Consider the following 25578-nt stretch of genomic DNA (forward strand, 5'->3'; position numbering starts at 1 on the left):
GTGATCTAAATTAAACAATCTAACCTCTGAGCCATAGTTTCTTTTATAAGGGGATAGTGGTCAGGGTAGATCCATTTCTGACTCTTCAGTTTCCTGATCCATGGTGGCAAAATCACCAATATAGAGTCTGACCAATAGACTACATGATACAGTTCGTTTACCTGAGTGTCTTCGAGGCAACAACTGTCCATAGTCTTGATCTGATTAATACAGCCACTTTGGGTGGGAACAGTAGGAGAAAATAATCAGTTTCATAGACTTAGAACTATAGAACTGTCAACTTGAATAAATACTGCTTTCATGATCTGAATGAAGCTTAAATGTCTCCTGATTTTTATTTTTCATAATTAATCATTGTTCAGTATGTAGATTATTTATTCTGAATCCTTTTAGGGCTAATATACCTTTGGATCATAATTTGACTTGCCAGTTTTTGTCCATCAAGCTAGCAAAAGTTTAAAAAGATAAGGATAGACTTAATTTTGTTTTTGATAGTTTCACAGTAACCTTTGAGAGATTTCAAACTATCCCACTTACGTTACATCAGGATTAGAAATCAGGTCTAAGCATTGCTTCAATTACTTGGCTATCTTAAAAATAATTACAATGATAACATAGTATTTTGAGCTCATTTCTGGGCATAAGGGTGCATTAGCACTCAACTCTTACCAACTGTGTTTCTCTGGTTCTCATAGATTTGTGAATTAATTTTTCTTTTCACCTTTTCAAGGTGAGAGAAGAATGTGATGAGAGCAGTACATAATAGAAGGTGATAGACATCAGTGAATGAAACAGAGGGAGCCTGGTGCCCAAGGGCATCATGTGGTAAAAGATCCCTGTGCCAGCACCCACGCTAGAGTCAAGACAGCACAGCATGCTTGCTTTGTGAGAAGGTGTGTTCAGAGACTCTTCATTGTTCTCTGATAGCCCACCATGGAGCTCTGAGTTCAGATGCTTGTTCTATTTACTGTTGCACTTCTGAGGTCCTTTCCTGGGCCTAGCACCTGACCTCTCTGGGTCTAGCCTCTAGAAGTTGACCTGGATGACTTCTGAAGCCTCCTTCGGGTATCTGACTCAAGCAGATGATGCTACTAAAGACTAGGTCTGTCCTTTAGAAAAATGTGTCACTCTGACTCTCCCAAAGTGGGTTCTGATATTTCCAAGTAATAAGAGAAAAATAGCCTTGTGATGTTAAATGATGGGATCTGGAAGCTGATTCTTTTCCTTGTGAGGAGAGGAACAGTTAAGTTTCTCCTTTGACCTCCAGCAGCTTTTTCCCACTTGGGGAACTTGACTGTCTTTGCCAGGGTTTGTCAAGACCAGCTGGTGCAGAACACCTTCGGGTGTCTATTTTAAAATTGACTTTTAGTCTTTCCCTAAAATCCAGAGAATCTCTGAATGTTCAGCATAAAAATATTCATAAAAACACAAGGCAATTCTTATGCATATTAAAATTTGAGAGCCATTGGTTTTAACCTCCATTTTGGAGATTTGGCTTTTTTTTTTTTTCCTCTGAGACAGATTCTCACGCTTTGTTTTGCATTTCAGTTTTCTGAAAAGCTAACTGAAAAGGTCCTGGTTTACAGGTTGTATTCCTTCACCTGTATTGTGATACAATTTTATATATAGTTAAAATGCACACTAAAGTTTAAGGACCAGCTGCTCGAGTGCACTGCTTGAACCTCACAATCTAAATGGGCTGACCCTTAGTTCTTCCTTGAATCAATTTCCCATCTGGGCACAAGTGGGAGCTCTAGGATCAGAACATGCGAAACAGCTGCTTGTCCTGAAATAATTAGATTTTTTTTTTTTTAGCTGTAGGGCTAAATAAAGATTTTCCAATAACAGTAAAGAAATGTTAACAGAGCCAGATTATTTAGGCTACTTTTGAAGAGGACTTAATTTGCTTTTTTTTTGAGCTTTACATTCTCCTGGAGAGAGGAAGGTGCTAACCAGGCAATTGCCTGGAGAAATCTCATGTACTGACCAAGAAGTCACAATAGCTAGACTTTGGCAATTCAGAAGGGTTGCTATCCCCTGGAATTCTCTCTTGGCCAAGAATCTTGACAAACCAGGCAAAGGCAACTTCAGCAGTAGTAATGTTGGCTGGGGCTCTATGTCTTGGTGACCTGGGAAAATGTCAGAAGACCCCTAGTCTTAGGAAAATGAGAATGTCCTAACAGAAAGCAAATGGGAAGGAGAAAAGGGGAAAAGTATGTTCTCTGCACCTCACATGCAATGTAGAGGCAGCAGCAAATATTCTGGGCCACTCAGTAATCTGCAGTTGGAAACTCCAGCCTGTCTGTTTGGGTGGCAAATGCAGTTGGTTTCTAATTCCACAAAGTGACTGGAGGGTGTGAGACATTTTTGATAAAAACTTAACAGCATGATGTCTGGCAGATGAAATCTGAGAGCTAGAGTGGACTTTTGAGATTATCTAGTGTAGTTTGTACCTTGGGCAAAGGATAAATTGCTAACACAATAGACCACTAATATCCCTAAATAGATGCCTCCCCAGCTTCTGCCTAAAAGGCTTTCCAACCCTCTAATCATGATCCTATGTGGTTGGAGGAATTGAAGATTCCCCTTTCATTAGGAAAATTTAGACCTGAGCATTGTGTCCTAAGTGCCCTTTCAAAAACATAAGAAATTTCTTAGTGGAAAGATTATTAAAAAGCCTTATTAGAAAATAGACAGAAGGAATCATATTTACTCTGATAATAAAGATGTCATACCACATTAGAGATCCTTGAATCAAACCCATTTACTTGACATAGTAGGAAACACTGAGGACCCAGGTTGCATAGCTGTAGAGTGGCACAGTCAAGATGGAATGACTTCCTGACTGTGTCTATTGTTCTTTTCATGCCATCTTTCATCTTGTCATTTCCCCTCAATTCCTCATAGGCAGAGATTTGCAAAGAAGCACACTAAGCAGAGGCAAATAGCACATTTATCTGTGGGACAACTCAACTGATCTACAAGTTATTGGTGCCTTCTTTTAAATAACTGGTCTTACCTCAAACAGGGTCTTCTTTATTAATGTTATAAGTTGGAGGAAAATCATAATCCTCTCTGTCAACTTATGACTACATTTAACTGCTTGGGTAGTTTACAAACAAGTCCAAAATTATATTGCAAAAACCTCCTTCAAATTCCAAATTCATTTTCATTATAGGTATAGCCTCTGGGAAGATTGTTTCTCACAAAATAACAAACTACTAGAAAGAGAAAGCAAGAAAATAATCCCTTTCAAAATCACCTATGATTAAACTTAACCACAGAGGTGAAAGGCCTTTACTTTGAAAACTATAAAACATTGATGGAGATTGAAGATGATACAAAGAAATGGAAGGATATTGTGTTCATGAATTAGAAGAATTAATATTGTTAAACTATCCATAATACCCAAAGGAATTTATAGGTTTAATGCAATTCCTATTTTTAAAAATACCTGATATTTTTTCCACAGAAGTAGAACAAATAATTTAAAATTTTATATGGAACCACAAAAGGCCCCATATTGCCAAAGCTGTCTTAAGACTAAAAAGAAAAGGTGAAGTATCATGCTTCCTTACTTTAGACTATACTACAGAGCTACAGTAATCAAAACTGTGTGGTACTGTCACAGAAACAGACACATAGCTCAGTGGAACAGATTAGAAAGCCCAGAAATAAACCCACGCGTTTATGGTCAATCAATTTATGACAAAGGAGGCAGGAATATACAGTGGAGGAAAGACAGTCTCTTCAATAAGTCATGGTAGGAAAACTGAACAGCTACATTTTCTCACATCATATACAAAAAATAAACTCAAAATGGATTAAATACCTAAATGTAAGGCAGGAAATTCCTAGAAGAAAAGATAGCCAAATGTGAAAATGAGTATATGTATGTATATGCATGACTGGGACATTGTGCTGTACATTAGAAATTGACACATTGTGGAAAAAAAAGAATAGATAGGCAGAACATTCTTTGACATAAATTGTAGCAACTTTTTTTTTTTTGGTTCTGTCTTCTCAGGCAAAGGAAATAAAAGGAAAAATAAACAAATGGAACCTAGTTAAACTTAAAAGCTTTTACACAACGTATAATGGGATACTATTCAGCCATAAAAAAGAATGAAATTTTGCTATATGCAACAACATGGATGGACCTGGAAAGTGTTATGCTTAGTGAAATAAGTCAGAGAAAATCAAATACTGTATGATATCACTTGTGTGTGGAATTTAAAACTAAAACAAACTAGTGAATATAACAAAGAAACAGATTCACAGATATAGAGAACAAACTAGTAGCTATCAATGGGGAAAGGGAAGTGGGGAGAGACAAGACAGGGAAAGAGGGATTAAGAGGTATAAACTACTATGTATAAAATAAATAAGCTACAAAGATATATTGAGCAACAAGGGAATATAGCCAATATTTTATAATCACTTTAAATGGAGTATAATCTATAAAATATTTAATCACTTTGTTGTACATCTGAAACTAACATAATATTGTAAATTGATTGTGTGTCAATAAAAAAAGTTTATGATAAGGAACCAATATCCAGATGTATCCTAAAATGTTGAATCTAAGGACTGAAGATAGAATCTACCATATATCAGTTTCCCTACCTTTTTCTTCATCCACAAATAAGTTAATTTGTTCTAACTGGAAAAAAAAGAAATGGAAAAACTCTAATAGAGAATTGTTAAAACTGTACAATTCAAAAACTAATGAGTAACCTTAAGAAATGGTATAAAAATATCACAGGACATTCATAAAGTTTTAGGATCAAGTTTGAATTAAGAATGTAAAAACTTTGACACATTTTTATTTCACTGAAGAAGACACAGAGTCTGTAAATAAAAAGGACCAGGGGTGTCAGTTAATGTTTGTCTAGGTCTTTATCAGATGCTGCCTTTGGTAGTTAACCCAAGATAGAACCTTTAGAAAGGGAAGCTTTTGCAGGAGACTGGTAAAATTTTATATCTCTGGATCTAAGACCTCTAGGTCAAAATACCTTGTTTTCAAACTCTATCATAAGTGATTTATGCTCTTCAGCCTTAGGGCAAACAAAATTAGATCAAGATGCAGTGGCATTATATGGACCTGACACTGGAAGGGTTTCTACCAATGAAAAGGTATCCTTAGCAGAGAAAAGCTGAGCTTCCTGAGATTCCAATGCGGAAGGGAGTCTCCAGGAGGTCAGAGAGCAAAGCCCTTGCCAGAGGATGCCAGTCTGAATACCCTGAGACCGTGGAACCCCAAGAAACCCACAAAGGCCCCACATGAAAAAGCTCAGCACAATAGTACACTGACACCAAATGATAAATGTTCTGGGCCCACAAGACTGTGTCCTTTCCCACCTGCCTCCTGAGACTAACTCCAGAAGGGTTGGAAATGTACTGACAGTGTAGATAAATTTGTCTTAACTTTGGATTTTGAATGAAGTTTAGGCAAAACAATTTTACAGAGATTTGTCAATTATCTCAACAATAATAATAGGTTGAGTATTAGGTGATAATAATTCATAAGAACACAATATTCTACTCCATTAATTCATAATATGAACCAGGTAGGTCCTGCTTTAGGTAAGATGATTCAATCCAGTTATTCCTCCCAGGAAATGTATTCCGTTTTAGAATCCAAGACATAACTTTCTAAAAAAAAAAAAAAACTCGTCTGAATTCTTACACATTACTTGTGCCACCTTGATTGATAAGGCAACATCAGAAGCAAAATAAGGAAACTGGAAAGCCTGTTACGTATTTCTCAGTAAAACCAAATTAATGTTTAACTGGTTGTCCTTTGAATCTGTAGTGGTTTCTTAACCTAGAATTCACAGCACATCTGGCCAACCTGTAGAACTCTACCCTCCCGAGCCCCTGCTGTCTATGACTTTATCTCATTTCTTTAAACATGTACTTGTTGGTTTCTATGGTGATCACGTAGCTTGAAAGTTATGCAGAAGCGCAATTATCGACACCTCTGAAAAGCTGTTTGGGAGGGGTAAAGATCAGGGTGACACAGGTCATCAAAGGGAAAGAGATTTCACATACCTGGCAATAAAGTACATATCTGTCTTAACACTTTTCTCTCTTACATCTTTTTTCTATTTTTATTATATCTATAAGCATATTGAAATAATCACTGCTTCATACATCCTTGCTGGTTCCCAGGGAAGGCCTGATTCAAACATGTGGAAATTATGTTTATAACAAAGAATCACATTTGGATGTTCCACATTTTAAATGATTCATTGAATTAAAGGAAATGAAGAATTGAATCTAAACTAAACTGCTTTTAACCTAAGAGTTTCTTTTAAAAAGTGAAGTCTGCCAAGGAAAAGCATTGAATCATTGTAGTATTTTGACACCTAATGTCAGGTTTATAAATTATATCAATATCTTGATTTTTTTTCCCCTTTCTCTGGTTCTACTAGTTCTTTACAAAGTGATGTACCTTGTTAATAGTCTTTTATATTTTGCAGTGCTTTAAACCTTCCCAAATAGTTCTCTCATTTTACCCTTCATAACTACCTTATGAAATCAGTGCAGTAGATATTCTGCTTTTGACACATTACAAAACTGCGATGGTAAGGAGAGAGTTTGAGTCACTTAAGGAAAAACACAGTGAGTTGAAAGTCTGGTTGGTCATTTGAAAGTCCAGTTAGAATTGTAATCCAAGTCTTCTTTCTAAAGCCTTTTGAAACTTTAATTTTCTCTTTTTTTTTTTCATTGAGTTCTTTCTTCTCAAACTTTAGCAGACTAACACTTTCATTTTCCCAAGATAAACAACTTTTCTGTGTTGAGAAGATAAAATAGAGAGCAATTCGAGGAGGAGAGATTTGAGTAGGAAAGCCTATTGGTAATTTTGCTAAATGATCAAAAAAGTGTTATTACTTTGGAAGTTGCAAATCACTGTTGTGCAAATAATAATTGTGTTCTTGAGGAATTTTTCTAATTGGTTACCCAATTTTTTTGAAAAGAGCAATTGTGAGTTGCTTTGCCTGATCTGAAAGATGGAAAGTGGGAATAATGTTTTAAGTGGTATAGTTTTCATCTATTGTACTTTTCTTAAAAAAATCATTTTGTTTCTTAGTCTGAATGTACTCACCTTTTTATAAATAGAGTAATTAAGGTGGGTAAGAGAGTCAAGTCATTCTTCCAAAGAGTCACTTTTGACCATTGTTCTATGCTCTGACAGTCCTGGGTCCCTGTTTCTGAAGTGTGTCATGAAGAATGTTGCTTTTATTTACATCCCACCCATGTCTACTAGTGTACAGCACACGGACACTGGAAAGACAGACGTGTAAAAATGCATCAGTTTTCAGGCATGTAGGGTTTTTTTTTAGAGTTCCTATCAGGGCACCTTAGAATATATTTAGTAAACTAATAGTATGGAATTTTAGCTTTCTGGTAGGCTGAAAATGAAAGTTTTCGACATTCTCATCAGACATTTAAAATTAAAACTTAAAAGGGGTTTTTTTTTTGATTCTAGTATTGTATATCTATTATTTTGCTCTTAGTTGTTGCAGGACACCTGTAGTTGGCACCAGCTAAGATTTGAAGGAGATTTTCAGGGCAATGCCCTGTGTTTACATGGCTTGACTGAGGGGAAGTGCAGTAGACAAATTAAGGGACTAATATTCCCCTAACTTTAATGAATTCATGAACAGAACAGCCATTCCTATTAGAATCTTTCCAAATAGCTTCTTGCTTCAATCAGTAAGGATTCTGTATAAAGTAATAGCAAGTTAATTTTTGAGCTATATTGTGTTTGTTTATCTGTCCCTAAAATGAAAGAGGCAAAGTTAACATAATTGGCCCATTCATCAGAAAGGAGAATTTCAAAAAGTCTCCATTCAGGCTCTACTTGGTGTTTGGTTCAGTGCAATTCTGCACCTTTGTCTAAGCCCCACCCATTATCACCGAGTGGTGAGGGTATCCACATCATGAACGAAGTCATCCTCAGGCCGAGGAAACTCAGGATCGTGAAATCAGTTACGTCACTGAGCTGTGTGTTGGCCTGATGGTGGTTTTTTCACATTAGACAATTTTGTTCTCATGTCTTTCTCCCATCCTCTGTGGATATCATGGTCCTGTTTGTCCTAAAGCACCTCACCTGTGTATATTACCTCAGACAGAAATCACAACAACTTTCACCATCTAATGCCTCTATGCCCAGTGCTCATTCATGGCCTTGCTCTTGAAACTCCAGTGACAGTGACCTCTGGTAATTTCATCTACTGTTTCCTCTCTCTGGCAAGAATTCGCTTGCTTTCTTCTCTTCTGTTTCATCTAACTCCTAGAATATTCTAGACTCGGCTTAGACATCACTTCCAGTCAGAAACTTTACTGGAGGTTTTTTTTTTTTTGTCATTATCTGTACCTATTTCTCCTTTAAATTAAAAGAAAATAGTTTTATAGAGATGTAATTCACATACCATTACAGTTCACTCATTTAAAGCATACAGCTCAATGGTCATTGTATATTATTTAGGTAGATGCAACCATCACCATAGTAAACTCTAGAACATTTTCATCAGCCCATAAAGAAACCCCATACCCTTTAGCTATTACTTCCCTGTACTTTAGCCCCCTCCATAGCCCAAGACAACCATTAAACTACTTTCTGTTTATGTGGAGTTCCCTATTATGGACTTTTATCTAAATAATGTTGTGTATGGACTTTTAAAAAATTGGAGGATAGTTGGTTTACAGTGTTGTGTTAATTTCTAGTGTATAACAGTGATTCGATATATTTTCATATTCTTTTTCATTCTAGGCTATTACAAGGTATTGAATATAGTTAGTTCCCCATGCTATTCAGTAGGACCTTGCTGTTTTTGATTGGATTCGTTCACTCAGCATACTATTTCTGAGGTTCATCTAATTTGGGGCATGTATCAGTACTGGATTCCCGTTAATGGCTGAGTGATATTTCATTGTGTGGATATACCACATTTTTTTATCTGTTGATGGGCATTTAGGTTGTTTCCACCTTTTGGATTTATGAATAATGCTGTTATGAACATTCACATACCAGTTTTTGTGTGGACATAGTATTTTCATTTCTCTTGGGTATTTACCTAGAAGTAGCATTGGTGGATCATATGGTAATTCTCTTTAATTGTGTAAGGAACTGCCAGATTCTTCCAAAGCTGCACCATTTTGTATTCCCATCAGAGGTGTTGAGGATTCCAGTTTCCCCACATCTTTACAACACCTGATATTAGCTGTCTTTTTGATGCTATCCATCCTGGTAGGTGCAAAGTAGTATCTCCTTGTGGTTTTGTCGCCTTTAGATTATTTTTCATGTGTTTCCTCAGCACCCACACCTTGCTTCCCAGTGTGCAGTGTCAAAAAAATCAACTCAACTGTTGATTGAATGCAATTAAATGTGTTAAGAAAGCTGTTGTTTTTGTTGTCTTTCATGTTTTCTTTCAGCAAGTGTCCAGCAGGCACCTGTGATGGATGTACGTTCTATTTCCTCTGGGAGAGTGCTGAAGCTTGCCCTCTGTGCACAGAACATGACTTTCATGAGATTGAGGGAGCCTGTAAGAGAGGATTTCAGGTAAGGGGCAAACCTCTCTAAGTAGACCTGTGTCACTGTAGGTGTAATTGCTTAGCCCAGCGTCACTTACATTATAGAAACTTAGATTCAGTAGCATGGCTAAAGGTTATATTTAACCTGATGTGATATTAATATGTATTTAAAATCAAGTTTGATAGCTAAACTCCCATATGCTGAGGTAGCTGAAGATGTGTACTGGAATTGGGAAAAGTAATTGTAGCAAGGGAGTTGTAGACTATGTATATATTTACCCAGATTATAAAGAAATGATATGATTAAAGTAAGGTGTGACTTATATAGTGTAGTTATGGGTATAATTAAGATGAGGATGGTATAGTTGACTTCACAAGAAGATATCTAGAGAGTAAAGGAGATACATAGTATAAACCAAGATCTTACTCTGTATTTTCTCTGCAATCATTTGTTTGCTTCTTTGTTTTTTAAAATAAAGTTGGGGTCCTACTGTCTATATCTTTTGTTTCCTTTTTACATTTACTATATTTCCCTTGTCATTACATTTTTAAAATATACTTTTAGTTACTAACAAATGTTTTATTATGTATACAATTTGAGATCGACTAATTCCCCTGTTGTATATTTAGGAAAAAAATTGAAAACCATCTTTTTGTAAATAACTCTGTCATGAACATCTTTGTTGGACATTTGATTATTTCCTTGGAGTTTATAACTAGAAAGAGATTAATTGAATTCAAGAAGATAGACATTTTTAAGGTTCTTGATACTTACTACTGAATTGCTTGGGTTGTCCAATTTGTTCTGCTAGTGGTGTTTGAGAATGCCTACTTCATTGCATCAGCTCTGATTAGTACCATATAAAAATACAAACTTTCCTCCTTCAAGATGACTGACTCACCACCTTACTGTCCTGCAGTCCATTGAAATGACACTAAAGAAGCACAGATGAGACAATAAATCAGCACCAGAGGTGGGGACCCTGTTGGAGAGTGGGGATCAGAGATTCCAATGGGATTTCTGAGATCTAGATGGTGGATGGGATCGTACTGACTTTTGGGTCATCATGGAGTGGAGGAACGTGCTCAAATGTTGATTGTATAAGGGGAGCAGTGAGGAGAAGCCATTCTGTCCAGAGAAGTCTTAAAAAGAGCTTCTAGTTGGCAAGTTGGAGGGCAAAAATGTGAGAGGAAATCCGAATGCCCCCACCCAGTCTTGTACATTTAGCATATTTGGAAGTAGTAGTGTCCACTTCTAAGGAAAAAAAAACCAAACCTATTTTTCAAACTTGAAGGACAGTGAACCTGTAGTAAGAAATACGTTGTACATCAAGCCTAGTACACAGACACAAACTCAGACACGGAGACATGCCTAAAAATAAAATTGTTTTATGAAACAGTGCTTATTTTCATATTTTATGATAAAATATAGGCATAATAATATAAAATGAGTTTTTATTAATTAATACAGAATAGAAAAGTCCCCAAGTAGAAGACATTTAAGTGAAAATTAGAAGGTGTTTAAGTTCAGTAAGTGTGCTTACCCGTAGGTAGCTCATTCCAGCCTAGAGCTCTGAGAGACGGTGCTGCTTACACATCTAAGGCACTGTTGAGCTGGTTTCTTTTTAATTTTTAAGTGGGTCAGGGATGAAAATTCTAGTCTTGCAAAAAAAATTTTTTTAATCCTTGTAATAATAATCATACACTTTTTATGCTTCACAGTGAAAATTCATCTGTACCTTTTCTCTAAAATTATGATAAACTATATATTACAATAATTTTTTTTAGAGTAAATGAAAAACAAAAGATGCATTCCCTTCTTTGGCCACCAAGTTTAACTTAGGAGTTTTGCAAAGCAAAATGACCTTTTATCCAAAGACTTTAATATTTAACATTTCTGTTCTGGAAGTAATGATTAGAAGTTTAAGACAGTGAGGTAGCAACAGTTTCTCTAGTTTTATCTCATTCAAACTGCTGTCATTAAAAAACCTCTGTTCAATATCTTAGAAGAATGTTAGCAACAGACAGTTGTGAGGTGATGCTTTTCAAATGTTTATTTTTGCTTTAAGAATAATATCTTGCGGAACATTCTGTCGTATTTTACATGTTGAGGTATAAACTTCCCTGCTATGGTTCCAAACTTAATTTGAGAAATAACAAAATCAGTTAAACATGCCCTTCTGTTAGATGTTAGTTTTGAAAATATTTGCCAAATGAAATTGAGCTTTAACTAGAAAAATATGAATGTCCTTCCTTGTGTATTTCATTGCGATAACAAACAAAAGGATTTGATGCAGTCTGCTCACCTCCAATCTCTGAATAAAATATTTCAAAAAGTCTGCTCTTCAGTGAGCTTTCTGTAATACAAGTGACAACTTTCCCTGCCTTTTGCATTATGTCCATGAACGTAATCAACAAGGGTTGATTTCTTGGGATGCCAAAGCCTTATGATAGAAAAAAACAATGATTGCAAAATATAGTGATGGATATCTTTTAATTTTTAATAAATCTGCTGTGTTTCTATCCTATTGCCTCTCTATCCTTTACAATTTTTCATTTTATATTGACTGAGTCCCGCTTTCCCCATTCTGTAAAGGCATCTAATCCTGATGTGCTTGAAGTTAAATTTACACACAACTAGTCTTCCACATAGAGCTGATAGAAATGAAAAGAGCTACATGACTTGTGATAAAAGTGCTCTTATCAAATTGGATCTCAAAAATCTATACCAGGTTCTAAGTACGTATTAAGTGTTCCTTCTAAATGTTACACAGTAGTAAAGATTTGAAGAGATACTGTGTTATCACTAAGAGGAATGTTTTTACCTTTATCATCAAATTGATCTCACCCTGTCCACAAAGTATCCCTGATGCTGGAAAAACACATTTTTCTGCTGCAGTGTCAGCTGCTTTCTTGTTTGCCAGTGACATGTGACTTAATGATTAGGGGATAAAGCTTCCTAATTTAATCAGATGACTAAGAAATTTATAGAACAACCAAGTTGCTTAATGACTAAAAAATTCTGCCAATAGCTTGATTTTTTTTTTTTTTGTAAACAATTTGAGGGGCTTATTGATAACTTAAGAATTCTGGCTTTAGAAGTACATGCCTGAATAATTTTGAGGTTTTAATGGCTCATTTCTGAGATGTTTATTGGACATTAGCGCTTGCCATTTTCATTGGCGCATTTGATACAACCATATAAACTCTTTCCCAGTGTTTTTTCTTTTTTTTTCTTGTTGGAATGCCCTTCCGATGAAATCAGTGTTTGCCGACTACAGCTCACGTCTTCCTCTTTATTGTCATTATTTCCATGTAGAGAGGCAGCTGCCCAACTTGCTCATGCCTCCTCATTTCTCACCTCATCTTTTGTATAAAAATCATGTGAGCCATTTTAAAAATAGTTTTTTTCACACTAAATTTAATGAAAATGTTACGCAAGAAATTTTTCAGTGGCTAACGTCCTTTCTAAAAAATATGTTGAAAGTTCTTATCTTGGTTGAAACTTTTCATCAAAGTAAAGTAGGATTATTTTAAATAGGATTCTCCTGTACATCATTCACTTGAAGACTGACTGTAAAAGTGTGTGTGTGTTTGTGTGTGTATGAAATTAAACATTATAGTTTTATGCTTCTGGTAGGGTGTTGATAAAGTGACCACCATTCACCAGAAAATTTAATAAGACACAAGGAACAAAAAATGTAATGCCTCATGTCATTTAATGTCAGTGGGTATAATCATCATGCAGATTGCCTCTGCCCACTGTATATACTGAAATATTTAAGGAACCATGCACTGTACTCTGATTTTGGTTTCTGATCTGTTTTATTTGATCTGCTTATTTTTAAAAAAATGCTGGTTGAGACCCAGTACTCTTCATTTGTTAGTTGCAATGTTTGAAAATATTGCCCCCCCCCAAAATTGGGAGGATGAGAGTAAGTACCTCATGTGGGTGGTGGTGACCAAGAATAACGCCCTGCTGATTTTGGCCTGTAGAAGAGGGTGCAGTCTGCATGCCTGCCAGTCATGGTGCACCTCTGTGTCCTGGGTCCAAGGTCTGCTCTTCCACTTAGGCGAGAGGCTTTTGGGGGACATGGACCTACATGATGAGTGGATGAAACCTATTCCAGTTAGTTATATTAAACAACCTAAGCATTTATTTAAAAACATGATTAAGAAGTCAGGGATCATCAGAAGTCTGGGGAAAATAGCTCAAATGAGATATCCAGATGGAATCATTTTTATTCAACAACCTCTTCAGCACATAGCAAGCCTTCTGGTCTGAAAATTCTCTCTCTCTCTTTTTTTTTTTTTTGGCCTTTTCATTCATCTCCTTAATCTCACTCTTCTCCATCTCTTTCTGGAGCTTCTGTTAGATGAAAGCTGAATAATCCTGTTTGTCTACTGTGAAGAAAGGGTCAGCAAAGCCTTTCTCCTTCTAAACCTCATTTCTCATGTCATCTGTGTTTGTGTGTGTTTTTGTTTTCCAAAGGAAACCTTATATGTATGGAATGAACCTAAATGGTGCATTAAAGGAATTTCTCTGCCTGAGAAAAAGTTATCAACCTGTGAAACAGTTGACTTTTGGCTAAAAGTGGGAGCAGGTGTGGGCGCTTTTACAGCCGTTTTGCTGGTGGCCCTCACTTGCTACTTCTGGAAAAAGAATCAGAAGTAAGTAACCTCTGTTATAGGAACTGAAGGATCTCTTTTGTTGTGAAAATTTTAGACTTAATCATTATACCAAACAGTTTCTCTTGGAGACGCAAGAAATTTCTCCTAGTGAAGGAGTTACAGGGAAGGACTTAAAGAAAGCAAATAGAGGTGATTTTTCTGACAACAGAGATCATAGAACATTAGAGATAATTGAATTAGGCCTATTTGTTATAAAACAAAGAAAAGAGGCTTCCGGCTACAGAGTTGAGAACGCAAGGCAGATTCTCTCCTTGTGTCTTTTTCTTTTCATGACAACTTGCTGCCTTCTTGCCTTTTTCAATTCCTTGTGAGTAGATATTTGCAAAGAAACAGACCAGGTACACAGGCAAGTATCACTTACGTACTCCAGGACTTCAAGAATCTGAAGTTGAATACTGAACCTAACCTCTGATGGTATATTAATAAGTTATGTGCTTTGGCTCTTTTAAAATGAGGCTGTGGACGTTCTCTTTTGTATTATCTAGGGACAGTTGTAATATCAGGGATGGGGAGTAGAAAGGAACAAGTGATTTAGAGAAAGAGTAAAGACCAAATACTTGCCTCTATAATATTCTCATTCTTCCAAACTAAAGTTTTGAAAACTGCCTAGTGAATTAGTCTTCAAATATGTGTAAACTAAGAAAATGAATCCAGACCTCAAATTTTCTCTTTGTTTTCCAACAGTTCATCATAATTGGACAATTTAGTCAGTGTATAAAATAAGTGATAGAGTTAACCATATTACACTGATTCTCTGAAATTCTGGAAAAGATTTGTGTGTAGATGGTACATAAGTGAAAACATGTGGTGCTATGGCTGTGAGTGAGGGGAATTGTTGGTGGAGTAACTGTACTACAAGACAATTTAATTAGCTGGTGTATGACCACCCCAAGTAAGTATTAAGTTATATTAAACAGTCACTTTTTCTATCTGTTTATTTATTTACCACCACTTAGACTGGAGTACAAATATTCCAAATTAGTAATGACAACTAACTCAAAAGAGTGTGAACTCCCAGCTGCAGACAGTTGTGCTATCATGGAAGGAGAAGATAATGAAGAGGAAGTTGTATATTCCAATAAACAGTCGCTACTGCGAAAACTCAAATCCTTGGCAACAAAGGTGAGAGCAGAATTTTAACCTGGTATTACCGTGCATTTGTAAATAAAGGGCCATATTAACCTAACAGCAGCATTCACACAAGCCCTCTCATTCAACATGTCTATATTTCTGTGGGTATTTATTCAACAGAAATACTCTAAGAGGTACATAAGGATGTAAATACAAAAATATTCACTATGGCATTGTTTTTGTGGGTTAACCCAAGTAGAAACAGCCTTAAATCCCATCAGTAAGGAGTTAGATAAGAAATTTCCATATATCAAAATAATGGAATCACTGTGCACCTGTGCAGCTGTTAAAGATTGAGGTAGCTAAGTGTATTGATACCTCAGTAGGTCCAAGATAAAGTGTAAACAACACAACAGATGGTCTCATTTCTATTGCTGGTGTTTGAGTGGGGAACCACTAACAGTAGCTGCTTTTGGGGAGTTTTGATTGAATGGATGTCTTTAGTCTTTGCAGTAATACATTTTTGTAACATTTGAATTTTCACAAAGATAATATAATATTAAAATCCAAAAAGTTTAGGTAAATAAAAGTTCTCATATTCATTTATACTTTATTTCACAACAAGATTGTTCATATAGGAAAAATGAAAGTTATATTAAATGTTGAGATATTACCTTCTGAGATGCCATCACATTTGCCGGCTTTGAAATGATTACTGTATCCAAACAGAGAGCATGAAACCCTAAATATTATTTGTAAACTTTCTGTTGACATTCTTCACCATTGACTTAAAAGATGAGAAATTACCAGTTTACCTACTCGGGAATAAAACCAAAATGAAACAGAAGAGAGAAAATTCATTTCAAAGGATTTTCAGCAGGAGGTACAAGTGGCAAAAGATTATATTTACTGAGAGTGTTTTAGCAATCATTTCCTAATTTAGGCACATAAATATGTAATAGGGAAGTATTTAAAAATAAAATGAATAAGCCCTATTTCCCTTACACTAATGATTAATTTTTCTCAGTGTGGTGGTTTGGAAGGATACTATTGCTATGGAATCATGAATGTACAGTGATTGTCAAGCCCTAGATTTTACCCTGCTTGCAAGCTGACAAGTGAGCCTGCCATGGTTTCATGAATACCTTAGAAGACATGAGACTTCTGGTCAGAGACAAAGGACAGTTTGACACTCACAGCAGAAGCACTAACCAGAACATGAGCATTTATACCAGTTCCAAAGCCTCACTTCCTACAGGGCTATATGGAACAGATGACTCTTGTACACACAGTGGGCTGCGTTACCAGAAAGGAACCTTAAACTTTGGGAATCTTTATCTTTTGGGATGGGCGGTAAGCATCTCCGTCCTTTATTCCAAAGGGAGATATTGTTGTTATTGTACTCAACAGGTAGCATGCCTGTTCATTGCTCCAGACGGAAACACTATTTCCAAGACTGTAAGCAAGCCTGCCCTTTGTTCTGGAAGGAGTCGATATTTCTATCTTCAAAGGCTGCTTTCTATACAAAGAACTTTGAAAAAGGTAGTCCAGAAAAAAGGGCAATCAGTGTCTCTCTTGTAAGTTGTGCAGAAATGCAAGAGAACCATGGGGAATTTTCTCCCAACAAAATCCAGTCCTCCTTTCTGCACCATCTTGGCTTCTGGTAAATTTTCCCATTAGTACACTGCTCCTCTGACCACTCTGATTAATCTGACTAGCTGAGGCTGGAATCATATCTGGTCAATTTGCATCATAAAGCACCTAAATAAATCTACTACCAACAAGACACTAAACAGCAAGATCAGACCAACCTGTATTATTGACCTCAGTCATACCACGGTCCCAGGCCCAAACAGCTGAACAAACTCCGTGAATCATCAGGATCCACGTTAGGAAGTTAGGTGGCTTTCTCTTTAAGTCCCTCCATTGCCCTCTCCACTCAGCCTGAGACCTTTCCACTGGTACTGAGCTCTTTCCTCTAGAAGATTCAGATGGAAAAGGATAAAAGGTATTTTCAAAAATTTACCAAGACCCAGTGTATCTCCCACTTTTGTCTACCTAGGCCACAGTAGGGGGACTTGGTGAGCAGCACACTCAGCCGGGTGGTCATTATCCTTTTGATTTAGGATGATGACAGTCCAGCAAGACAATCTGGATTCAACAGAGTATTTCAGTGATTGCACAGACTTGGTCTTGGGCCTCAAGGAGGATATTTAGGGCAACTATATTGTTCCTAACAGTGTGTAGACAGTGGGTTAATGTTGACCTGAATTCCTTCAGGGGCTGAAGTGATGTCATTCATTACTTCAGCTAAAGTCAGAGACAAATTTTGTCCTGTCTTTTCTAATTGAATAACTACCTATAGTGTGAGTATGAATAACAAGTCGGTTGTCCCTCCAGGAACCTCGTCTGAGTAACCACGGGGAGTTATTTTGAAAAGATCTTTGCAGTTGTCTAAGGGCTACGTGATCTATCGAGGATGTTTCCATAAACAGTTGAATTATGACCATTTACGATCACTCCTGGGGTTCAAATACAAGCCACACTATTTTGGGGAGAGAAATTAATGCCTGGTTTCTACACAAGAAGTACACCCTAGGGTGCACATGGTGCCTCTGGAAAGAAACTATTATTTACGATGGTTGGGGACCCCAAATGGGACCTGTTTAGTTAGGCAGCACTGGTTGATGGTGCCTGTGACCTCTCTGCTGGCTTGTAAACCTTACAGTTCCCAATTGACCTCAAACCATTGTGTCCCTTTGTCTTTGGAGAGACTGCTTCAGGGCAGTTGGTTCAACTTTTCCTGTTTGTGCATGCTGCAGACTGGGTGGTGTCTGGCCACTCCATGGAATAATCGACTGATGGCAGTGGGAATGGCTACATGGTCAGGATTATAGGAAAAAAATCACAGCGTGAACACCAACAGATCCCATTTCCCTGCCTCTGCAGAGATGACAAGTCCTGGAGAACAACCTGTAGATCTCAGTCCCAACTTACTGGCTCTAGGAGAGCTTGCCTCAAGTCTCACGTTTACCAGCCTTATTTTTTTTGGAATAACCAATGATACTTCAAATATTTAATAATCACCAGTGTGTAGTAGAAACAGGGCTAGACTTTAGGGGATACAAAATGCCCGCCATCAGGAAGCTCATACTGTTATTACAGGAAAGAGCTGTAGGGTATTAGCCATGATCTAGAAAGGAGAGTGGAGATTTTTGTGGCTTTGATTTGAGAAGATGTGATTCAGCATGTTCCGTGGGGAGGGGAAGCAGAGACCTGTTGGTTATCCTCACGGTAATATTTAAAGTAAAATACTGGAAACCCTTAGCTTCCTCGGGCTTTAGCTGCCATGTCCTCTGTGTTCACATTTTGCTTCTATGGCTGCTAGAGTGGGATATATACATACAAGTGTGTGCAGTTCACACCACTGACTGACTGGGACTTCCTGGTGGCAGGAATTGTATCACGTTCACACTGTGATTTTTTTTTTTCCCCTATAATCCTGACTGTGTAGCTCTAAACTTTTTTGTTTTGGACTTCTCCACCCAAATGTGAGAATATATAAAAGCAACCTTATTCTTCCGGACAGATACTCGGTGTCTATTTCTTGTTTCACTTCTCTGCTTCAGACCCACAACCATTTGCACCCAGGACTGATCTGCTTCCTATTTCCTTCATTTTTAAAGGAATCCACATTCTCTTCATCTTTATTCACTTCAATAGCGTAGCCCGTCCCCCAACCGCAGCACATTCCAGCCGCTTTCAGAAAGCTTTGTCCAAGTCTAACAATGAGAACATTGGGAGAAAGCTCACCTCTTCTCTTTTTCTCCTTTGAAGAAGAATAGTCTATCTTAAGAGGCTACTTTTTGAATATATTTTGTAACAAATGCCAAATCATGTATTGGCATTAAATGTTGATTTATTATCTGAGATGACTCGTTTTTAGTTTTTAGTATCTTTAGTAGGCACCTACCCTAAAGATGTTCCTAAAACATATCAGTGAACTCGAATGGTTTTATGTCTGATTGATAATCCCTTTATTTCTGCTGTCCTTTTTTTTCACTGTTATTTAGCCTACATTATCTCGAGAATATTTAGTTGACTGTCAGTTCTACTTTGTCTACAATTTGCATGGATAGATCATCTATTTCCCCTTACGGATCAGATGTCCCCTTAGAAAGGGCCTCAGTGATTTCTTCCCAAGAATCACAGCTACGTCTTTTGGTATTTGCTTCTGTTTTGGATTGTGTGTCTTATATCTTGGACATCAGCAGCATCCTTCGGGGTGGGCATGCTATCTGCGTTATGTCTGCCACCCTCCTGTAAATGTAAATGTAAAAATCCTAATTACAAGTGGCAGATACATGGATTAAAATGATTGCCAAAACTTACTCTGGACACATAAGATCCTAAAATCTTACTGAAATTTTAGTGAGTTGATTTTGTTTTAATATTTTTTTTCTATAGGAAAAAGAAGACCATTTTGAATCTGTTCAACTGAAATCCTCAAGAGCTCCAAATATATGAAAAGACAGTGCTATAGCCTTCAGACTACTGAACAAAGAAACTTGCTCTCTAGTTTTTACAGGACTGTAGTTTAGAGCCTGTCCTCATATCTGGCACATTGGTGATGTCACAGAGGAGGGCCGTGCCGCTGAAAAGGGAAGGAGGTTGAAGTGTTTGATTGCCTTATCACGTGGTCAAGTATCTTGCCAAAAATAGGAAAGCAGATGGTTTGGGTCTCAACTGAAGACGAAGCTCAACTCAGGAAGAGATTTATCTGTATATACACATAACTCAAAACCAAGTTTAAGCCCACCAGTGCACTGCTGATGCATGCCATATATTAATGGGTAACTTTTCTTCTTTATAACTTCTCCATAAAAAGTGTGTTTGGAGGGCAGATGTGAGCATATGCATTGTAATCCCGTTTATGTCTTTGTTCTGTTTATATTTTGGGGAAGATTTGAAAAAAAATTTTTAAGGTACAGTTATTTTTCCCATTATTTATTTTCCTGACAGACCTTAAAACATCTTTTCTATTAAAAATGGTGAACAAAGAAAGACAATAGATTTTTCATTTTTCCATAGGGTATCCTTCTTGATTTCAGAAGCCTAAGTAAGCAGTGATTTTTTATGAAGAGACAGCATGTGCTTGGTTATCTAAATTTGTAATCGCCTTTGAAATTCCATCCTTGTTGGATCTGGTAAGAAGGGCTTGACTGAAAGTGGGATTCTTGAAAAAAAAATAAAAAGGAGGGGGAAAGGAGAAGCCTACACTACACTTTACATTAATTCAAATAAGTTAACAGTATCACAGAAGTCAAATGGCTTGAAACCATTTATGCAATACTTGAAGTATAATATAGAATGATTGGGAAAGCTTGTTTATCAAATCACTTGCAAAATCATGAGATGAAAGTGGGATGGCTTGTGTATAAGTACAGATGACCATATAAAAGTATTGGGATAATTTCATGGTCTTCAGAAAAAAGCAGTGGGACATTTGCCCTTTGTAAAGCATCAGAGTTTGTATGGTTATTTTTCTGCTAAAGACTTTAAGGATTATGGCTTCCATGGAAGTTTTCTTTTTATATTAGTAAGGCAGGAACTTAACTTTAGAAAATTGCGTTTAATTGTGTTCATACTAAGAATGTGGTTGTACCGTAAGTAGTTATGAAATAAGTGTTCTTACTCAAAAGTGTTCCAGATAATTGTGATATTTCCTGTGACAGACAGGTTATACTAGTATTTGCACAATTTGAATATTATTTATTGAAAGAAGTTTGAATGAAGCTGGGTTTGACCAATTTTGTGTAAAGCTTAATTGTTTTAGAACTGGGAAAGAGGGGAGTTTCCTGGCCTTTGGTAATTGAAGGTGCTCTGGTTTGTTTCCAATAAACAGTGATCTTTGTGGATCTTAATCCATATTTTTTAAATGACTGGTGATTGGCTGAGACAGGCAGGGCATATGGGCAGGGTTTGTTGAATGTTTTGCCCCAAGAGTTTCAATGAGATATGACTTCTAACTTTTGATTCAGCAGGTGATGTCTTTAGTTTTGTGGAAAATGGGAGAAAAATAAATAATTGAGTTCATTTGGCTGGTGAGTGAAACACTGGACCATTCTGTTACTGCTGAATTTTTGTTTTGTGTACAATCACTACTGTGGGATTCATGAGTATAGGTGAGGTTGCCCTTATTTTATTGTTTGTTGTGAAATTGAGGGAGGGCATTGCATAACGTAGACCTCTTCCATGTTTAATTTCTTGAATTTTATCTTAACGAAGAAATTATTTTGGCATTGCTCACTTTTATCCTGCCAGCAGTGCTGATGAGCCTTTCCCTATCTTGATCAAAATTTAAGCAGAAGAATGAAAATACATTTGAAATGCACCCTTTCGCACACTTTCAGAGGAACCCTGGCAGAGTTGTACAGACTGGACGGAGTTGGGATATTTCCACATGTCACCTGTCACCTCTCTCTCCATCTTTGCTGTGCTCAACATGTATGTTTCAAACTATAGAGATAATTGGGATTTGCTCCCAGGTAGCTTCTTTCTTCTCTTGTCACTGGACTAAAATCTCTGACATGTCAAAAATTCCTTAAATTTTAATGAACTCTCTGAAAATGTAGTTGGTATTGAAGGATTTATTTATTTTATTTCTAACTTTAGATATTAAGTAGATTTTGTTAGCTTAGTCCCATTTTTGGAAAAAGCTGACTTTTTCCTTTGGATCCCAGTGGTTTGTCATTTTATTCCAAGCACTGAAGAAGTATGACAGAAAGAATAGTGTGAGGAAAATATTCAGACCAATCCTGGCTATAAAACTCTAATTTTATGTCTTGCCTTTGCATAGCTCAGTGGAATGTTGAACGGCTTAAACAGATGAATCATATTTCTAATGACTTTTAATTGACATTTGACAAGTGGTAGAAGAAGTTGTTTGTTATTTTTCTAAAAGTAGTTTGGAAGCCTTAAATACTCCATTAAGTCAACTGTCACCTGTAGTATCTCTTAGCACTCTGTCGAAACATACTTAAATCAGTTTTCCACTGAGTGAGATGGTGTCTTCTATGGATAAATTATATCATGCTATTTAACAATGTTGAGCAATTGGATATGTGTTCACTTGATTTAGAAGATTGAATTTTACTCTTGTTGACTTTTCCCCTCTTTGATTACTAGTAATCAAGTCCTTTCCAGGATTAAAAATGTTCCATAGTATTTTGGTGTAGATTTTTGTCATTATACTCTTCCCGAGGAGAACAGGTGGTTTAAATGGTTGTATGGAACAATTGCTTGGGTCTCGTCATTTACATTTACCATCTGGGGTCTCTAGGTTCCCAGGTGGTTGGTCATTGATGGACTCTAGTTCTTGAAGACAAATCTGGTGAACTGTCATCTGATGTCTATCAGTAGAACTACTTCCTGTAGTTCATGGGCATTCCTAATGGAAGGCTAATATGCAGATCATTTATCTCTTCCTCATGAAAATCAATTTCCTGGGAATTGGGGTAGGAAGATGATTTTATTGGCAAGTTTAAAGTCATATCTACCTTTTTACACAAAAGATATGTAGAGTAGAACTTCTTCTCTATGTAAGAGGACTTACATAGCCTCACATCTATTTTATGGTAACCAATAACATTATCTCAGGTTTATATACCCAGGTCCTAAATGAAGGTTGCTCTAAAGAAAAGGTCTCAAGGGGAGTAAACTTAAAAAACATCCCAACATCTGACTTATTCCTTGGACACTAAAATGGAGTTCACTTTCACAATAACCAGCCAGAGATTACACTCTTGCTGGATTTTTTTTTTAATATTTTCAGCTGAGTTCATTTTAGGATCATAATAAAATAAGTAAAAGATGGGGACAAATAATTGAAAATTAATTGATACTACTATTGCAATTGTCTATCAGAGGCCAGCAAATTTTTCTGTAATGTGTCAGATAGTAAATATTTTCAGCTTTATAGGACGTGTGATCTCTGTTGCAGCTCCTTAACTCTGCCATTGTAGCAGGAAAGCAGCCACAGGCAATATATGAACGAATGAGTATGGCTGCATTGTAATAAAACTTCATGTACATGGAAATGTGAGCTTCGTGTAAATTTCACTTGTCATGAAATGTTACTCTTTTTTTTTTATTTCCACCCCCCTCCAACTATTTAAAAATGTAGAAGCATTCTTAGCTCACAGGCTTTATGAAAACAGATGCTGGGCTAGGATTTGATCTGTGAGCCTTGCTTTGCTGACCACTGGTTTTAGTCCCTGAAACCCACAAGCGGAACTATTTGGAAGAATCTCTTTACCGTTTGAAAGCTCAAACCTTCAAAGTTTCTCAGGTCACTAGAGATGATCAAGAAGAGAATAATCCATCACCCTCCCTGGAGGATTTAATCACCAACCAAAGACAAAGCCAGATACTTCAGAGTTCCTCTTCTAGTTCTGGGGCTTGATTATGGATACTGAAGAGGAAATGATAAAACTAAAACAAGTGAATTGGTTCAAAATAAACCAGCATGGTTGACTGAAAAGCCTTTTTACCTTGCCATTTCTATAACTTTTATTGCTAAGGTAACTGGATATAATAGTCAATCTTACCTTTTATTTCAAGTAACTGTGTGGGAGTAGGGTATATTGATGCATAAAAGTAGTGTCAGCATATATATTCTTGAGCCCCAGGCCTGGAGGGGGTCCCCTGGCTGCACTGGAGGGTCCATTGCATGTGCTCAGGCAGTGCACAACCTCAGTTCATACTCTTTTACCAAATCCTATTTTAAGACTTACTGAGCTGCAAAAGACATTAAGGATTCCTTTAATGATTAGTAGTTCTAGAAACAGATCTCCATTTTCCTTGAACAGAATGTCCCAGTTAGGCTTTTAATTTGCTGGAATTTTCCTCATCTTATTAATGGCTCTTGAATGAAGAGCCCTGTCTAAAATAGCTTGTGGATATTGGTAAATTTAGTTTGGAAGAGACTAAGATTTCCTTTATCTCAGAGGGCTGATTTCAGACGGCCGTTGGTTGGGTTAATTAAAATGAGTCCAACCAGTGGGACTTACGCAGAGCTTTCTGTCACAGAATGGGAATAATAACTTCCTTCTTCTTCAGGGGTTTGGGCCTTGGTTATTAGGGCTGTGAAGGTGATAATCCATACTGGTGTTCCATCTTCCTGGCCCCCTCGCTTTTCTTGGCTTCTCCATGTTTATAGCCCTTTGCTAAAGAGCTCTGAGGCCCAAAACTGTCATGGTGGATACATGAGTAAAGCTGAGAGGAGGTGTGGAGGTGAAGGCTGTGAAGGTACATGGGCTGAATTACCTCCTTTTTCAGACACTCTCTCCATCTGTCCTCTCTGCGTTCTGCAAACCAGCTTGCCTTGCAGCTTAAAAATGGGGCCGTTTTACTTTACCCGGAGAAACCTGAGTGAGCAAGAGAATCTGTTCATATTTAAACTAGAGAGGACACCCAGAGTGTTTCAGAAACTGTAAATACTCGAGAATCCAACAGTGATCAGCCTTATCATTAGGTTCTGATTTTTTTTTTATGAGTAAGATAGATGATTCTACTTGAGTTCCTTAAATTCGGGACAGTTTTGCAAAGATTGATCAGCTCAACAAGTTTTATATTTTGAAAGAATGAAAGGCTGTTACTGGAGTAAAAGAAGAAAAGAAAAGAAAAGAAATCCAAAACCGATTTGGTCAAATGGCTTATGTAAAAAGAGATTGTATAGCTGCTGTCTTCCATACAAGTGCTGCAAATTATATTCTTTAAAAAAATGATTTCTGGGGATCACATGTTAGGGGATGTGCTTTTGAATAGGAAACAAGGTTTGTAGTAGGGAAGATGAAGGAAGCTGTCAGTCATTGCACCTTCAGTGTAAAGGCGGGCAGTGAAATATCGTGGCCATAGATCAAATTCTGGCTCTCAAAAACAGTTTTCTCAAGGTTCACCCACAGCCTAATTGTCTTGTTAAAAAGATCCACGATCAGTTTGATTGTTTTAGGCATCAGCTGCGTCTCTAAACAGTCCAACTGATAGTGCCTTCCTCAGACTGTCACGTTCCATCAGGGAACTGAGTTTATTTTCTCTCCCATCAGTCTTGCCTCAGCCTTTATCTTCAGCACTTGCTCATTCTGAGCACACTTATCTGGCACTCCTGCCAGCTTTGTACATTGGAATTCTTTGCCATCTAGTGCTGTTGAATCTGTTACCCAATCTGCCCCATCCACTCCCCAAATCCAGGTTTTTCTTTGAATATGAGAG

At 37.0% G+C, this 25578-nt stretch overlaps 1 protein-coding gene across 16 annotated transcripts in view; it reads left to right on the plus strand.

The window, feature by feature from the left end:
- The window catches only part of ELAPOR2 (endosome-lysosome associated apoptosis and autophagy regulator family member 2), a 660265-nt gene that overhangs the window by 208484 nt on the left and 426203 nt on the right, over positions 1-25578 (plus strand). For 14 of the 16 annotated variants that reach the window (XM_072965097.1, XM_072965100.1, XM_072965099.1 and 11 more), the window contains 5 exons: positions 9445-9571; positions 14036-14214; positions 15192-15357; positions 19774-20159; positions 20398-20513. In XM_072965097.1, coding sequence (XP_072821198.1) covers positions 9445-9571; positions 14036-14214; positions 15192-15357; positions 19774-19833 — 532 coding nt within the window. In that variant the 3' untranslated portion in view covers positions 19834-20159; positions 20398-20513. Of the gene's footprint in view, positions 1-730; positions 789-9444; positions 9572-14035; positions 14215-15191; positions 15359-19773; positions 20160-20397; positions 20514-25578 lie in introns of those variants that run through there. The other 2 variants (XM_072965101.1, XM_072965102.1) reach the window with 2 other exon arrangements.

Source organism: Vicugna pacos, chromosome 7 (genome assembly GCF_048564905.1).
Source record: "Vicugna pacos chromosome 7, VicPac4, whole genome shotgun sequence".
In the NCBI taxonomy this organism is placed as follows: domain Eukaryota; kingdom Metazoa; phylum Chordata; class Mammalia; order Artiodactyla; family Camelidae; genus Vicugna; species Vicugna pacos.